The sequence below is a fragment of the Caretta caretta genome, chromosome 5 (genome assembly GCF_965140235.1).
Source record: "Caretta caretta isolate rCarCar2 chromosome 5, rCarCar1.hap1, whole genome shotgun sequence".
In the NCBI taxonomy this organism is placed as follows: domain Eukaryota; kingdom Metazoa; phylum Chordata; order Testudines; family Cheloniidae; genus Caretta; species Caretta caretta.
This window is the reverse complement of record NC_134210.1, coordinates 45,148,690-45,166,070: the sequence shown is the minus strand read 5'-3', so window position 1 is coordinate 45,166,070 and position 17,381 is coordinate 45,148,690. Positions and strand designations below refer to the sequence as shown.

The 17,381-nt window shown below is 39.2% G+C and overlaps 1 protein-coding gene across 2 annotated transcripts in view; it reads left to right on the top strand.

Annotated features, from left to right (window-relative positions):
* TENT2 (terminal nucleotidyltransferase 2) overlaps positions 1–17,381 on the top strand; it is a 77,200-nt gene that overhangs the window by 20,552 nt on the left and 39,267 nt on the right. For both annotated transcript variants that reach the window (XM_048850556.2, XM_048850557.2), the window contains exons 9-11: positions 6,779–6,855; positions 10,743–10,871; positions 15,229–15,272. In XM_048850556.2, the coding sequence (XP_048706513.2) occupies positions 6,779–6,855; positions 10,743–10,871; positions 15,229–15,272 (250 nt within the window). The remainder of the gene's footprint in view (positions 1–6,778; positions 6,856–10,742; positions 10,872–15,228; positions 15,273–17,381) is intronic.

Below are 17,381 nucleotides of genomic sequence, written 5' to 3'. Positions count from 1 at the left end.
ACCAATACTGACTCACTGTTTCCTTGTACTTCCTATCTGCCTTTATCCTCTGTTGTCTTTTGCCTTAAACTTGGATTGTAAGCTCTTTGGGGGCAGGGAATGTCTGTCTGTTCGGTTTGTACAGCACCTAGCACAATGGGGTTCTGGTCTGTGATAAAATTGCTGTCCATCTTCTCTCATCTAATGGTATCCAATTTTCTTGAGACTAATGCTTACTTATCTACAGGTTAGAGAACCTCCTTCTGTATGGAACCTCCATGTTGTCCTTTCAAAGCTTATGGAGCCTCCCATCAAACCCCTCTCAGAGAGCTCTATCTACAGTCTCACACTCAAAACAGTCCTTTTGGTGGTCATCAATTTGGCCAGAACAGTGAGTGAGCGTCAGGCACTCATGTCAGAATACCTGTATACCTCATTCTGTATGGGCATGGCGATATTGATACATCATGCAAAATCCATTCTCAAAGTGGTTTCTGAAGTCCATTTAAGCCAATCAGTTAACTTACCTCTGTTTTTCCTGAAACTCCACACCAGGGGAGAAAAAGCTACATACTCTGGACATATTCAGAGCTCTTCTATATTACACCGATAGGCCCAAATCTTTCAGAATGTCTCCTTTTCTATTTGTGGCTATAGGGACAGGCTACTTCATGCACTCCATTATCCGTTTAAGTATCCTTTGTATCTAATTGTGTTACCAGCTGGCTGTTGTCTATCCTAATGATGATTATTAAGGCTCACTCCAGCTTAGTCTAGATGACATCTGTAGCCTACTTCTGAAATGTACTGATATCTGAAATCTGCAAGATAGAACAACCCACTCATATATGTCAAGCATTATGCACTGGATTTAGCTCGATCTGATGCCAAGTTTGGGAAAGCTGTACCTCAGTTTCTGTTCAACTGATGGAGCTGACGCTCCTTATGCCACCATCCCTTGCCTTTCTATAGTAGCAGTGGCTCTTAGAGATGTTGTGGTAAGTGTGGGTCCCATGACCCATTCTCCATCCCTGCTTTTGGAGTTCTCAGCAGTCAAGGGCTTTAAATTACGAGGGAACTGAGGGAGGGCAAGGGACATGGCCGTTGCACAGGCACGTGTGCTGCCCTGCTGGATGTGTCTGTTGAAATGTTGAAAAGTTTTAAGTTTGTGCATGTGCAATTCAGACCAGGGAAGGGTTGTCACTTCTTACCCTGTAACACTTAGTGCCTCTCAGTGCTTTGCCACTGTAACTCACTACCTGGGACATGGAATCAGCAATAAGCATGCAGGTCATACCCCGAGTGTCTGTGTGCTATGCAGCCAGCCCTGGTTCAGCAATTCTGACCTGAGCAGCCTGTCTACAGACCCACTCTGGCTTCTACCAGCTTTGGTTACAACCAGTAAGGTGACCCCAACATACGCCCAGTCCCAAATTTTCACCAAACCTTGTTCTCTATGTCCAGCCCTCTCCTGGACAGTTCAGAGAAATAATAAGGTCTGTGTGTCTGTTTAAAGGAACAAAAGCACATCACAGTTTATTAATTTAATTGGAATAAATGTGTCCTCCTGCAAATCCAGCACAGAATTGGTTTATAGGAAAAAAAAAATGTATTAACAATAGGGCATAGGTTAAGTGATGCCAAGTAAAAGAAATAAAGTTAGAAAGGGTTACAAGCAAATCAAAAGGGAAAACGGGCATCTAAAAGATAAACTAGGAAGGTACAGGCTTTGTTCAAGGTGGTTTCTCACACCAATCTTCCTTCTTCCCAGTCATGGCTGACTTTCTCTCAGTCAGGACCTTCCACAGAAGCACAAGGTGCTGGCTTCGCTTGTCTTTGTGAGTGAAAGATCTTGGCCTAAGCAGATTTCTCACTTTATTTGAAGTTTCCAGAGACTTCAATACCACCTTCATTGAAAGACCCATCTTTCTCCGCTTGCAAGAATTCTGTTCCCTTGTCTGTTCCCTTGTCTGTCAAGTGATGGATGTCAAAGGTGGCTTCTGTCCTTGCTTATATCTTCCAAATTTCAGTGACCTTGTTTCAAGAGGCAGGATGACCTCATGCTATTCTTCCCTTCCTATAAACTTCCCATCCCCCTCCTTATGTAAATAGGACTTCTATAGTTTTTTGGTCATACCTTGCTTAATTTCATTGGAGACCAGTAGATAGCTGCCTTCCCTCCTGGCTGAGAGGGAACCTGTTTCTGTTTAGGCACAGACTTTAAAGCACAATATCATTAAGTATTCATATTTCCTCACGTAATGTTAATACATACATACATTTCATAATAATAATAATCACCAGTGTATCGTTAACTTTCAGAAAAGACTTATCCCTGTAAACTTGGATAATACAGTAACACTATATACAATCAGTTGATTCAATTACTTATCACTTGAGCCCTTCCACCCCACCACTATCTTTATAGACCAGTAAACTTCTGCAATGTATTGTTTGAAAAGTAAAACCCAGACCAAGCTTCTCTCTCCTGCTGGGGCATAGATGCCATGCTGTCTCCTCCCCCACTTGTTAGCTTTATAGCTGTGTTCGTCTGATATGTTAAAATGGGTCTTCTTTGTCTCTGCCTGATCACCAGGCTGGTCAGAGAAGCAAATACACATTCCTTTGTCTAGGGCAGACCTGGTTACCAACTTCCCCTGGCATGCCTGGTTTAAACACATTTTATTAATCATTCCAGCATACATCCATAACTCTTAATACACACTGCATATATACCTCACACAAGAATATTAATGATCAGCGAGTTGTTAAATTTTCAAATGCCTCACAAGGCATATTTTTTACAAAGATTATTACAATCGTGCATAGGGTGTGAATACAGGGGTGCTTAGTGTCACAGTGTGTGATCCACATGCACACCTATGATGGGATCCACAGTAACAACATCTCGAAGAACCATATTTACTGTAGGGTAAGTAACTGATCTTTGTACTTTGTGGTAAAACCATCTTAACATCAATTGAACATCATTTTTTGTAAAGACATATTGTTTTTTAATCATTATGCACAAACTATAGAGCCTGGTTTGAATCAAAATTAACATTCTAAATACTTTGTGGAGAGAGGTGTTGAATTTGTAGCAAAAAATATGGACTTCCATACTAACAGTATAGTACAAGGATTATGCATGTGCATTAAGTACTTGGTTTAGTATTTAATTTTTAATTTTTTTAAACACTTGAGGAAAAATGTCTATTTTTCACGTAGATACACATCTTAATGAAAGCATAATGGATCCAAAAAAGTTCTTGTGAAATTTATGAATGAATATGAAAAGAACATTAGTCTAATAAGAGGGATGCACTAGGATGCTGTACAGCATAGTTATTTATATCCTGTTACCCAGCTAAGTTTTCAACATCTGAGTGCTTACTTGGAAAAAAGATTACATGTAAAAGCATTAAATTAGTGACAAAGTATAGGAATGGTGCCCAAGTCTTTCTAAATGTATGAGCCCGCATGTTAGGATAGAAAGACAATTTATATATCCTTTTCATATGATGACTATACTCTAATCATTCCTAGTAGAGAGTTCCCTGAGCAGCTTTCTAATATTCAGCTATTTTCTGCTCACTGCCCCCTTTCTTACTGCTCCCCCCCCATCCTGTCTTGGGGGCGGGGAACCCAAAACTTATTGAGACCTTCCTTGGAGAGATTCACTGTGATCAGATCAAAAAAACCCTCCTATATCCCCTTTGGTACTACAAAATCTAGTATTTCATCAGTTTTTATTAGTAACCACCTTCCAATTTTGCTTTACTTGCATTCTGGATTATAAAATGCTAATTGGAATTTCATTACGTACTTTTTCCATTTACAATGAGGTTCAAAATAAGAGAAAAGATGGTCTGTTGGATAGGGCATAGGACTGTGGGACACAAGATCAAAGTATGCAAAATATTACTTTGATCATTTTATTCAACTATTTTAAATCATAGGTAAACAGTGGATAAATCATCCAAATAGTGAAGTAAAAGCAAGGATCATGTAAAGTTTGCCCAGATACCACAGTGGTCTCCTGTGTGCATTTAGTAGTAACTCACAGGTGAGAAACTTAACTACGTCTAATCACTTATCTTTGTGTAACAGCAAGTTTAAAAAAAAAAACAAAAAACCCCCTAAGAATAAGTATTAAAATGATTGTATTGGGTAGATTTCATAAATATTCTGATAAGTTTACAGTTCATACATTCACTTGCCAGTAATACTACTATGTAAAGGTTCACCTAATACATGGCCATAATCTTAATGCCAACGCACAAAGTGGAGACTATTTACAATCCGAGATTGAAAAACTTACTTGTCACCTATTAGCCCCCAGGGCAGACTTATCACCCAAGAAGACTACTGCCAACACTTGTAGCTTATGGGAGTTAAACACCTGTTGTACTATTTGTGTATTTTTAGTTGCAACATCATCATCAATACTTGCTATGTTTTATTGCTTTTGTTAGTCTGCTTTCTTTTTTTTTAGATTCCATCTATTTATAGGGAAAATAACTTTCACAGGAAGGGATTCTGAGAGAAATCCTGTTTCAGAAGAATGAAAACTATTTTTTTCCTGCTTCCTGGCCACCTTGAAGGAAGGCTCTTGTCAATTTCTGTTCTGAAATTGGCAGGAGCCTTCCTTGAGGGTAGCTGCCAGAAAGGCAGAGAGCGGAGCCGCTATGCCTCCCTGCTAACCCCCCAGCTCTGGGACCCACAGTGGTACGGCTTATTCTCCTGAGCTAGATGGGAGGTAGAGGAGGTAGAGTGTCCTGTGCTCTGCTGTGTTTCCATGAAAATTTTTCCAGTTCTAGTACAGATTTGACAAAAGATTTTGTTCTACTGAACAGGCGTTTTTTGACAAAACTAAGTTTCATCAGAAAATTTCCCCAAAGGTGATACATCTTTCCTGCATAGTCTTCAGTGTCTTTTTTTCCTCTTTTCCCTCCTTTCCTTCACCTAATTATTTCCCTAATTGTGTATGTTACTGTATCCCTCCTCTCCTAAAATCTCCAAGTGACGCATTACTTTTCCAACTTATCCCATCAACCTCTTTCTCTCCCACACTCTTCATTAACTCACACATGCATGTACCCATGCACTTACCCACACAGAAATCAAAAAATGAACCAGGTAGTGATTACCTAGAGGACTAACCCTGTATAAACCAAACTAAATTTAGGGGGATTCACTGTCCAGGCACCTTCTCTCTTTCCCAGCTGCTCCCAGGAAGCATATTTAGTTCAGTGCAGTTCTGTGACCTCTAATATTCCCGGCAGTGTTTTCACATTTATTTACAATATCTACCAAATACTAACTCAAACTTGTAAACTTCCTACTCTGCTGATTTTCTGTTTTCTTTGTGGGGCTTTATCATTCTCTGACTTCTGAAAGAGTAAGATTTAACTCTGATATAGGTTTTCAAATAATATGTCTGGTACAATGGGCTGTTTTAAAGCAATTAACAAAATAAAAATTCCTTTACCAGTGTAGTGTGTTCTGCAGATATTCAGAACTGATATCTTAATTGGCATACTTCTGTTTCCACCAATATAACAGTTTATAGGATTGTTTATCATAAAGGAAGTGTAAGTAACATGCCAAAGGGATTTTCTCCCAAACAGAGATTATTAAATAGCAATCTCATGATTATATTACCGTAATGTTTCTCTAAACAAAAGCTCACTGCTGTAATGGTTGTTTTGTTTTTGATATCTATATGGCAATGATTTGTAAACCTGTTAAAGCTTCATAAATAGATTTTAAAAAAAATTTAAAAAGAGCTAGATGTTAAAATCAAAGCAAAATAAGAAGTGTTTGACCCTTTGAGAAAATTTGACTCAATCAGTCCTGAATCTCTAATGTATCACTGTTTTGAGTTCCCTTCCGGTCCATCTGCAGTGTGTCCTTTCTGGAATAGATTGAAACATTGCTGTTCTTCATTGACTGTAAATTCAGATGCTGTCACTAATCTAGAGTTTTCTAATCTCTAATCGCACTACAATTAAAATTTTTGATTTGGGAATAGGCATATTATGCTTTTCTTGCTGCGCTTGTTTTGCTCCTAATAATGTGCAGTTTATAAAAATCGCACACTCTGAAGTCAGATTAACAATGGAGAAACTGAGTTAATAGCAAATCTTGCATATTTTATACAAAACAATGTCTCATTCTTAAGTGCTTGTTGCTTTGATATCCAAACGCCACTGCAGAGTTAAGAAACAGCAAGGACACTGAAGTGTGTATAGCCACATTGGTGTGTCCCCGGAGTAGGATCAATTAAATCTGAATTGTATAGGGAGGATCCTTGTGTTTCTAAACCTTCTACCTATATTTTCCTTCTCCCTTTCTCAGGGACGTATTTCAAACTAAAACATCACAGAATCCAAAATGATTTCAAAAGATGCTTCATCAGACCCAAGTGTTTATGTAAATGTGTAGGCTAATACTAAAAGATGTAGGATTTTAAGCCATCCTATTGGTTTGGAATGTATTCTTCTTGCATATCCTATACTATCCAATTTCAGTATTATTTAGTTGTATCAGACACAACCAAATTCAAGTCCATAACTGAGGCATGAGCAACAATGAAGCAAATAGCACATCCTCCCAGCTTTTATTGACCCAAAAAGCAGAAGTCTAGAGGCTTATCTTAAACTCAAGTTTCCAGTAAACAAACTCATAGTTGTTAATTCAGTCAATGACAGTATAGTAATAAATATAATGTAGTTATGTCTTATTTTGAAAAATGTGTGTGATACAATTTGACTTCTTTTCCCCTCCCCCCCCATAGCTGTGTGGAGTTTGACTTGAATGTAAACAATGTTGTAGGAATAAGAAATACATTCCTTCTCAGAACCTATGCATACAGTAAGTTGTCTTTTTATATTTTCTTATTCCCAGAGAACTTTCTCCTACTTTAAACTAGCACTTCAGTTAAACCCTCTTGATAGGAACTTTTATTACAAATGCACTAGCATCTAATCATATTGGGATGTTATCTATTATTAAATAACTAAAATAGGTACAGTAATTCTTGTTACCCACAATTCTTAAAAGATCAGTTATATGGAGAAAAGTGGTGTAGTTTAATAGGACTAGTTAATCTTTTTAACTTTCAAAAGTTAAATGTATATTTTTCATGCTAAGGTCCACAGATCTATTACAGTGGGTGTGTCAGCCTGCCTGTAGCTTGGTGGCAGAACCTGCCTCACCAGTCACTGGGAGCAGCGGAATGCCCTGCTCCTTGAAGGTCCCCCAGTTTTTTCTGCCTTCCTACTGCAGAGCTTCTTTGGGTGGAATTCCAAACAGTGTTTCAGATTTAGACTGAAAATTCCATTGAATAATTAGTCTGGCTAATTCCTAGCAGAGTCCCAGGCCTGCCTTCGATTTTGGGGGAGATTGTCCTCTCAGTTCTGATTTCCTTTCTGAGGTGTTTGGAGCAGCTGGCACCCTTGCAGAGAGAGCTAGCCTGAGAAAAGCCAGAGGTAAATGGAAGGGTCTGTGTTTTGTTGGGGAGCGTGACCAGCTCTGCACACAGGGTGCAATTTCCCTCACAATCCAGTCAGGGTGGGTCACCTTAGCCCTTCTCCCCTGGACAGGAGAGGAGCCAGGCAAGATTGGAGAGGCTGGCTGTGCTGGGCAAGATGCAGCCCAAGTAGGAAAATGGGACAGGCAGGATTGGTAAAGAACTGGCTCTGGGGGAAGCAGTCCTCTCCATCTTCATGAGGAGACTGAAGCCAGAAGAGCAGTATGCCAGATGGAAGACCGTGCCAGCATCCCTTCAGCCCACACTAGCAGCCATACCTCTGACTGCAGAGCACAGCTGTCTCTGCTTCCCTGTATGTCACAGATGTTGGGGGGCACCAGATACAGCACAGTCACTACCAGTGCCAGAGGATGCAGTGAGGAGCCTTTGGGCCCAGCTCCCTCCCCCTCTGCCACCTCTATAACAGCTCCCAACCTGACTAGATCCCTGCTGACGTCCCAGGATGAGACTCCCCCTCACCCCAGGGAAAACAGACTTATCTGGCCCATGTGGATCCCATGCAAAAGAGAGGGATAGAGCTGCATGGTCCAAGGCTCATGCCTTCCTTGAGAGACCCAGAGAGGGCTGTGTTAGGGAGGAGAGACAAATAACCTCAGCATCTCTGAGGTCATAGAAATTGCTAGCCCCTTGAAATGTTCCCAGTGCAATCTGAACCCAATTTCACTCCCCCCTCTGAAGCAGGATTATGGGGACAAACTCCCAAAGGAGAAATAAATGAATAATGAAATTAGTGCTTGCTTCCCCTGCTCACCTTCACGGCATGAAGCCTATCAGCTAATCCTCAGTACCAAGATATTCTGCTCACCATCACAGAGCAGATAAGCAGAATGGTTGGCCCACAGACATGCTGATTCCTCTAGGGATGCTTTCACCCCAATTTCACACCAGCAGTTCAAATCAGTGTTAGACACACAAAGAGTAAAATATATTAACATTTCCCTCCCCACAGCCCAAAAAAAAAAAAATTCCACCAAACAAAAAGAGGATAGACTTTTGTCGATGAGAGTACTGGGTATTTTGAAGCTATCCCTCGTTGGTCTGCAGCTGTCTTGTAGCTGTATATCCATCTTGATGCTCTTTGGGAAGATATAATAGAAGGCTAGGACTTATCTGTCACACCAAAAAGATTGGGAAAGTATCACGCTGTTGTCTCCAGCTGGTGCTGTGGGTCACCGTGCCCTAATGTTCAGATTATTGTTCCTCGCTTTTGTTGCAGGTTGCCATGCCTCACCACTGCCTCTTACTTTCCCCGGTAGATAGCTGTGGACTAATGGCTGGACAGCAGCCCATATATGGAAGAACAGTCAGGCAGTGAGGGGTCTCTTGGTTCACCACTCAAGGGTTTTTTCTACCCTTGACTCAATTTTATAAGGGTAGAAGGCCTCCTCGGTGTGCACCAGACAAAATTTAATCTGCTTTCACTACCCAAAATAAATGTGGCTCTTTGGTGGCCAGGGATTCTGTGTTTCTAACTTGTGGACGTTTTTACCTGAGTGACCACTTCACTATATAGGCCTTTGATAAGTATCATCTCAGCTCCCTCCTTTGGGCATGGAAACTCTTAGATAGCATCAGGCAAACAAAAATAAACTAGTAAATATGTGCCTCTGATCATCGACCTCTGTGCATCTGGAAACCTTATAACCTTGCTGTGCATGAAGATCCAGGATGTGAAGTAGTGAATGACATCTCATAAAGCTGGGTAAAGTCCCTGCTATATATTTTTCCACCTTTTCCACTGCTCCCCAAGACAATACAAAAGGAACAAGACAGTGGCAGTTTTACTGTTTATGACTTTCTGGCTCTCAGGCTTGATTAACCTAGCATTGGATCTTTGGGTATGTCTGTCTCACACAGGAGGTCTGTTAGTACAAGACCAGTCCTCCATCAAGGACCATACAGGGTTTAAAATGAATACTTGGATGAAGCATGTTTTGCTTGGGCACTCTTAATATACCTAAAATAAAGCCCTTCTGGGGGAAATCAAAGCTATGTTTCAGTGGTTTAACATGGTAATTAAACTAAGGGCTTTGTACCAGAAAAAGTTCTATTTGACTTTTTTGGGGTCCGTAAGATCAATAAACCCAAGTTTCTGAAATGTGTTCGTAGCATGTTTAAGAAAAGACTTATTTATACAAATTCAACATTAAATATTTTGTTAAGGCATCAACTTTACTCCAACCCCACAAGGTTATAGTGTGTGACCCAGGAACCTCATTGTGCTCCTTACAGACTCAGTATTGTACTTTTAATTTGGAAAAATAGCCCTCATAAGGCTCATTGTATTAATTCCTTAAGTAAATTCAAAATATTCCTCCTTTGGCTAAGCAACAAAGTACAGTCCTTAGGCATGCTGACAATCTTAGGGCAGAGTAGTTATGTCTTCTGTATTGAGATCTGCTAGATGGCCATTAGTTAACCAAATTCTGCATATTGGTTATCCAATCTTACCTGATGCCATTTCCTTTCTTTTGGCAGAAATCTTTTCCACACCTTAATGCCCAGGGGAAGAGAGAGACATCATTTACTTATTTCTGGATGTCCATATTTAAAGGATGATCCTGCTTTCCACCCTGTAGGCACATTGCTATGAAAATCCCATTGTAATGGATCTGTAGACCTTAGCACAAAGAAGAATAGGAAAATTTATGCATGTTTACCTGAAAGTTTCCTTTCTTCAAATTATAAGACCTACGTAGGGGATAATGGATTATCTAGGTTAGAGACTGACATCCAAGAATTTGGGTTTGTTTGTTATGTGGTATTTACCATGCAATGCAATAAGAGAAATTGTTTTCTTCAAAGTATTTTAACATCATCTGTAATTTAGGAAGGCAGGCTTGAATTATCCTAGCTGTGGAAGTTATCTCAACTTCAGGAGGCGGGGCATTCCCCTGCTACCAGTGACTGGTGGGTCCAGTTCAGTTCCCAAGCTGCAGCCAGGCTGAAGTATCCATTGTAATGGATCTGCGAGCCTTATTACGCAAAGAAAGGAAATTTTCAAGTAAGCATGAATACAATTTCCTGTTCTGGTAAGATGACAGTAGCACTGGGATAACTAATGAAATTCTGTAATAGGCAGGAAAAGGGAGGGCATCATATAGAAGGTGGTGTCATGTTAACCTGGAGGGAATATAAAAACTGTAACATTGACAATTAGTTAAAAATGTATTTAATTGCTTATTTTGAGTATTTATTTTACTTACAGTTGAGAATCGAGTTCGTCCATTAGTACTGGTGGTTAAGAAGTGGGCAAGTTTTCATGACATAAATGATGCCAGTCGTGGTACTTTAAGCAGCTATAGTCTTGTGTTGATGGTTTTGCACTATTTACAAAGTAAGTATGTTTTCAGCTTTTGAAATTGTGTCCCTTTTAAAGTAATATTTTTCTAGCTTTCTTTTTTTTAGCATTAGGAGTTCAAGTAACCTGATAGAAGTGGCTGAGGATAAAGTGAAAATTATTTTTATATTCTTTTTCCTTAGTGCTTCCTCTTAGGTAGTGAGGATGGACCTGTTCTCTGGAGGCAGATTAATTCTTAATAAAAATGTGCTTGGAGGACCTTGTATTGCCATAAAATAAACTCAAGCCCAGGTTAATATTTTCACTTTACAAGAGATAGATTTTGGTTAAATGCTCTGCTTTCAGGTTATTTTTGTGTTCAGGAATGTCTTCTGGATAGCCTAAGGGGGACTGTGTGCTGTTGGGTGGCCTCCTCTGTGTTCTGATTTTCTAGGACCTGAACAACTGGAGCACAATGAATTCCTGCAAATAGAGCTTAAATTCATGAGAGCTTCCTTACTATTGATTTTTCATTAAGGGACTGGTATATCCAGTGATCATGAGCTGCTGGGGTCCCTACATGTCCGCAGTCTCTCATCTTTTCTTGTAGTTTATGTATAGAAATTGTGTCTGTATTTGATAAGTCTCAGGGCTGCTGAGTTGAGACTTCTTGTTGCAAATTCAGTGGAATAGTGCAGCACAGAGATTGCTTCTGTAAGCATAAGACTGAACTGCATGCTCATGGTTCTTCCCCTCCCTCCATATGCTTATATTGCTCTGTTATGTTAAAGAAATCCCTCTACATCATCTCCTAAATTCTCTGGCCTGCTTAGAAACATAGGAATAGAGAATCTATATCAAATCAGTGGTCAGTCTAGGTCAGTATCCTGTGTCCCAACTGTGGTCAGTAGCAGATATTTTGAAGGACAGTGCAAGAAACTCTGAGGTGTACAGTTATGGAGTAACGTGTCTACAGAGGAAGTTCTGTGTAGCCTCTGCCACTTAGAGGCTGACTTATGCCTCAAAGCTTGAAGGTTTGTATTCCTTCCAAATTCTTGTTTTTTAACCTTTTCTAATGCAACTCTCAATGTTCTTATCTATATAAATAGCTGTCCTTTTTCTAATCCTACTAAGCTCTTGGCCACAAAGATTCCTTGCTGTTTTACCTTCAAATTTTGTGTGTATTTTTAAGTTTTTCTTTTATCAGTTTGCTGCCTTTCAGATTGCGTAGTTTTTCTTTCCTGCAGGTAGGAAGATAGACATGGCTCTATTTATTCACTTCTGCATAATTTTCTTGGCCTGGATGCCTGATATCCAGCCTAGAATGTATAGCTAACTACTTACTAAAATGTCTCAAGGAGCATGTGATACCATGATTTCTCTGCAAGCTTTTTACAACAATTCGGAAGTTAACTAAAAACACAGTTAACCAGGTTGATGGCTCTGATTATTGTAGTAAGACAACATCTATAAGCATAGCAATTTAAAAGGCATATGTCATTCCATGACCAGTTAGATTGAGTTACCTCTCAATTTTGTCCTGCCGAGACTGTGTAGATATTCCTAATGTAGCAGTCACCATGGTATCTAGGCACCAAATGTAAGAGTTAGTCTGTGCTGTCCTATTATAAGTATATTTTTGGTCTGGTTGTCTGCTATAGGCTCCTTTGGAGAGATGCCTGTGAAAGGGAAGAGTTGCTAGCCAAAATGTTGCTAAGTCTGTTTTTTGTGACTCAGAAACCTTATGGTAGGTGGTGGAGTGTTTCCAGAATAGTTTCTTGTTCCTTCCAATTAAAAAAAATGGCTGTATTGTTTGCGTGCAACTGGGTAGAATGGATGTAAATCATTGAAGCAGCCAATTAAAAAAATGACATAATCGGGAGGTTAATCAGTGAGGTCTTTGTCAGTCCTGGCCATTTTGGTTATAGGATCAAAACCACTGTGGACCTTTGGATCCTAAGGTCCCAAATAAGAAAGCTGAAGTGTGTGCAAGAGGGGGGAAGAAGTATCTTCAAAGAGTTGTGAAAAGCATTTAGCAGTCTTTAAAATGGATTTGGCCCAAAAGTTATAAACCATTTGATGTGGTCAGAGGTAAGCTTTCAGTGTAAGTAGGCTGACTCACTTGGAGATTGAAGGCAAGGGCCTCACTTTTTTTTTTAAACTTTAATATTTGTATTACAGTAACACCCAAAGAGTTCCTGGTTCACATTGGGGAACTTTTTGCTCTAGGTGTTGTGCAAATACAGATAGATAGACACACTCTCTGGTTTGAAAAGCTTACATGAAGACAAGTGTTCTACAAATAGTAGGGAAGGGGATACAATGAAATACATGGGTTTTATATACATAGATATTTTGCAATGATACTGCTAGTTGTGAGGGAGTGATAATTGCACAAAATCCCTGTGACAACCTCTGCATTTGTTTGCATTTTATTAGGAACTTAATGTGTATTTTGCTATCTCTTAATATTATTAAGCAATTGGAAATCAGCTGGAGAAGCATCACCATGTGATCAGCCAGCTTCCCAAGGAGAAACAACAATTTACAGACCACAGTTTGGGAGCTTTTTAGCTCTGTTAGATCAACCTCCTGGGCTAAAAAGGCTGGGGGAAATGTGCCTCTGGATATATGCACAGCTGCTAGTGGTTGTATTCCTAATGTTTTATTTCTGCAAGATTAACTAGCACACAACTCCTGATAACACATTTGGTAGGAGGCTATTGGAAACAGCTTATCTTTTCTAATTGTATATTTTACCTACAAAAATCCTAGTAAGGAGGTATAGGGGAAGAAGAAAGGAAAAGCAAATATTTCATTTACCAGTAAAATTGAGTCCATCTTTCCTCCCTAGTACAATCAAATCTCTGTTCTGTTTTCTTTTTTGCTTTTCGCTTTGCCCACCATGCTACTGTGGAAATCTTTTTTGACCTATGGCTTGAGTTTATTTTATAGGTACACACATTTCTTGAGCTTTAACCTTTCTACATGAACAGGTCCATCTGCACTGTATTGTAGGAGAAGAGGAACTCAAATGGCAAATGTGATTACGGACCAATAACATTTCCCCCCTTAATAGCCCATGACTCTTCATGTATGATGTAGACTCAGATGAAAATATCTTGAGCACTCAGATGGCTCAGATTTTGCTTCCTTTCCTGTCATTATGACAGAATGCTGGGAAATCTCCAAGATGTCATAGAAATAAGATAGCTCCTTCATATCCCCAAACGCCCACAAGCAAAGGAAACCTTGAGCATTAAAGCAGCTGTGATCTTATTCTTAGCAACCCAGTTAGTCATTGTAGCATTCTTTTGAAAATATGAAAGTCCTATTGCTGAGAGTTCTGCAGGTCTAATTCTCAGTTCTCAAAAACAAAGGATATCTTAACAATTGTTCCCTTCTGAGACCTAGTTTTGAGTTCTACATGCTGAACTTCATTATCATTCTCCTTAAGGAATGGTATAGACTAACTGTTTTAAAAACATGTTGATGGAGTGACATTATAGCTTTAGTGAAACAAGGAGCTAGCTACCAGATCTGCAGCTCAAATAATGAGTGGGATATAAATGTTAAATGGAAACTCAACTGTTTTTTGTGGGTTTTTTTTCTCTCTCTATTATGTTTAACACCATCTGATATGGAAGATAAATATTTGCCCCATTATTTTTATTCTTTGTGTGTGTGTCCTGTCTCTCCTCCCCCGCCGTGCCTCTTCTCCCTCCCGCCCCAACACACACTCCCTCCACCACCTCAGGGTTTTATGAAAGTTAAAATTACCTCTTTATTTGTTAGTGCACTAACATCACCAATGTCCACGTGGCTTTGGGACACTGCTAGCTGTGTAGTAAAGCGGGAAATAGCACAGAACATAATCTCTCTAGGGCTTTTGTCAGCAGTGGCTACTGGATATGTGGCACATCTTATTTTATTTTTAGTTACTTTTGATGATCTAGCGTGGCAGATTTTATATCTGAAGAATTGTGAACTCATTTAGAATATGGAAGACATCCCATGCCATGTTATAATCATGTTAGGGTAGATCCAAGTACTTGAGTTAAGCTATGATTATCCTTTTTGGAGTCTAAATAATAGTAGCCTACAATAACGAATTAACATGAATTTTAAAATGCAAACAGTGTCCAGCTGACATAGAAGTCTTCATATGTTTATTCTACAAATAGCAATATGTTGATAACACTTTCATTTAACTGAATAATTTTCATATTATGAGATATACAATAATTATATAAAATTTATGCAGGTAATTTTAATTTCACAAAGTACATGAAAATGAAATTCAGAGTAAACGCTTCTGTCATGGACTTTCAGTCCACACCTTTGGTGTAACTGATACAATATTGTTTTCTGTGAATTATGTGAATCACAGCAACTTTAAACTTTTTTTTTATAGCCCTACCTGAACCCATCCTTCCATCCCTCCAAAAAAATTACCCAGTAAGTGTTTCTTATAAATTCTTATTACATCATATTTTGTATATAAAACTGATTATCTACAATATTAATGTGAATACTTAAATCAGTATTGGGTAAAATTAAATATAGCTATGGGCATGGTCATTGGAATGCTCAATGCCATTTCATTTGCGTGCAGAAATGCTGCCTGCTGATTCTGACCATTCCTTTGTTAGTATGAACTGTTTCAGTTACATACAAGATCAGTTTTCAACACAGGATCAGACAATGTGTTGTGGTGTTGTTAATAGGAGCTGCACACCTAATTGACCATGTACTGTGCTGAAAATTCATCAGTTGCATATATTAGTCTGGTGTAAAGTTCCGCTTGCTATTTCTTAATACTGCTTCCAGCAGCACTTTCATTCTTGTTGTCTGTCAGCAGCAGGAAAGGCCAGGGAGAGAGCCAGCTGCCTAGCTGTTGAGTCACTTGGATCCTCCATTTGATCAAATATTTAGACCAGAAGAGGACAAAACTTGCATAGTTAATATGGAGGATTGTGCACAACCTCCCCATGACGTTAGGCTTCAGTTCTATCAAGTGTGTGTGTGTGTGTGTGGACACTTACTGGTATGCCCACGGAATGTCCCGCTGATTTCTTACGGAACTACTGGGCATAAGAGACCATGCTGTTGGATCTCTTTTTAGGATCAGGGTCTTAATTGGTGGCTCTTTAATTGAATGCTTCCTGCCCTTTTACAGATATTCAATTGGAAAAGAAAAGGAGGGAGTTATTGAGTGGCTATACTTTGTATTTAAGTTGTTCAGAGACATTCCTTATTCTGTTTTCTTCTTCTTGTGTATCACTTTTTTTCATGTTTCTCCCTAACATCTGTCTTTTCTCCTCCATCTGTGCCTTCATATTCTTTGCTCCTCATTTCTCTCCCATATTTCCTATAACTCCACTCAGTGTCTTCTCTTGGTCTCTTTATGCTTTATTATGTTACTGATAATGACAGTTAGATGTCCAGATTGTGCTGAATCAACCCTTCAGAAAACCATGCTTGCTACCATCACACACTGACAGGAAGAGCTGCTTTCAAAATTGCTGACTCTCTATAGCAGGGAAAAATAATAGTATCCAGCTCTCATATGGCAGGTTTTATTCACAGTAGTCCAATGTAAGCCATTATACACAGTGAAGATTAACAAAAAACAGTGGAAAACTTTGAAATAGAATATAAAACTCAGAATTTGCAATTCTGTTCTTATTCCATTGACCCTGCTGACTCGGTAGCTACAATTAGTCTTTAAAGCTATATATATTTTTTTACATTGTGTTTTTATTCTTTAGAAAAATATTACTATAGTTTTATATCTTTCAATCTCTTCTCCTCTCACGATTCACTTTTTTGGTATTGCATTACATCTGAAGTTTCTTATAATTTTTTGTAAATATCATACTCTGTGTAGTTAAAGATAACTGAATTTGCCTTCAGGTCAACATTTTATGTCATGTAAATATTGCAATTCATGTGAAACTTAGTTGTCATTTGCAAAAAGAAAAGGAGGACTTGTGGCACCTTAGAGACTAACCAATTTATTTGAGCATGAGCTTTCGCGAGCCACAGCTCACTTCATCAGATGTTTACCGTGGAAACTGCAGCAGACTTTATATACACACAGAAATCATGAAACAATACCTCCTCCCACCCCACTGTCCTGCTGGTAATAGCTTATCTAAAGTGATCAACAGGTGGGCCATTTCCAGCACAAATCCAGGTTTTCTCACCCTCCACCCCCCCACACAAATTCACTCTCTTGCTGGTGCTAGCCCATCCAAAGTAACAACTCTTTACATAATCAAGTCGGGCTATTTCCTGCATAGATCAAGGTTTTCTCACATCCCCCCCACCCCCATACACACACAAACTCACTCTCCTGCTGGTAATAGCTCATCTAAACTGACCACTCTCCAGGTTTAAATCCAAGTTAAACCAGAACATCTGGGGGGGGGGGGGTAGGAAAAAACAAGAGGAAACAGGCTACCTTGCATAATGACTTAGCCACTCCCAGTCTCTATTTAAGCCTAAATTAATAGTATCCAATTTGCAAATGAATTCCAATTCAGCAGTTTCTCGCTGGAGTCT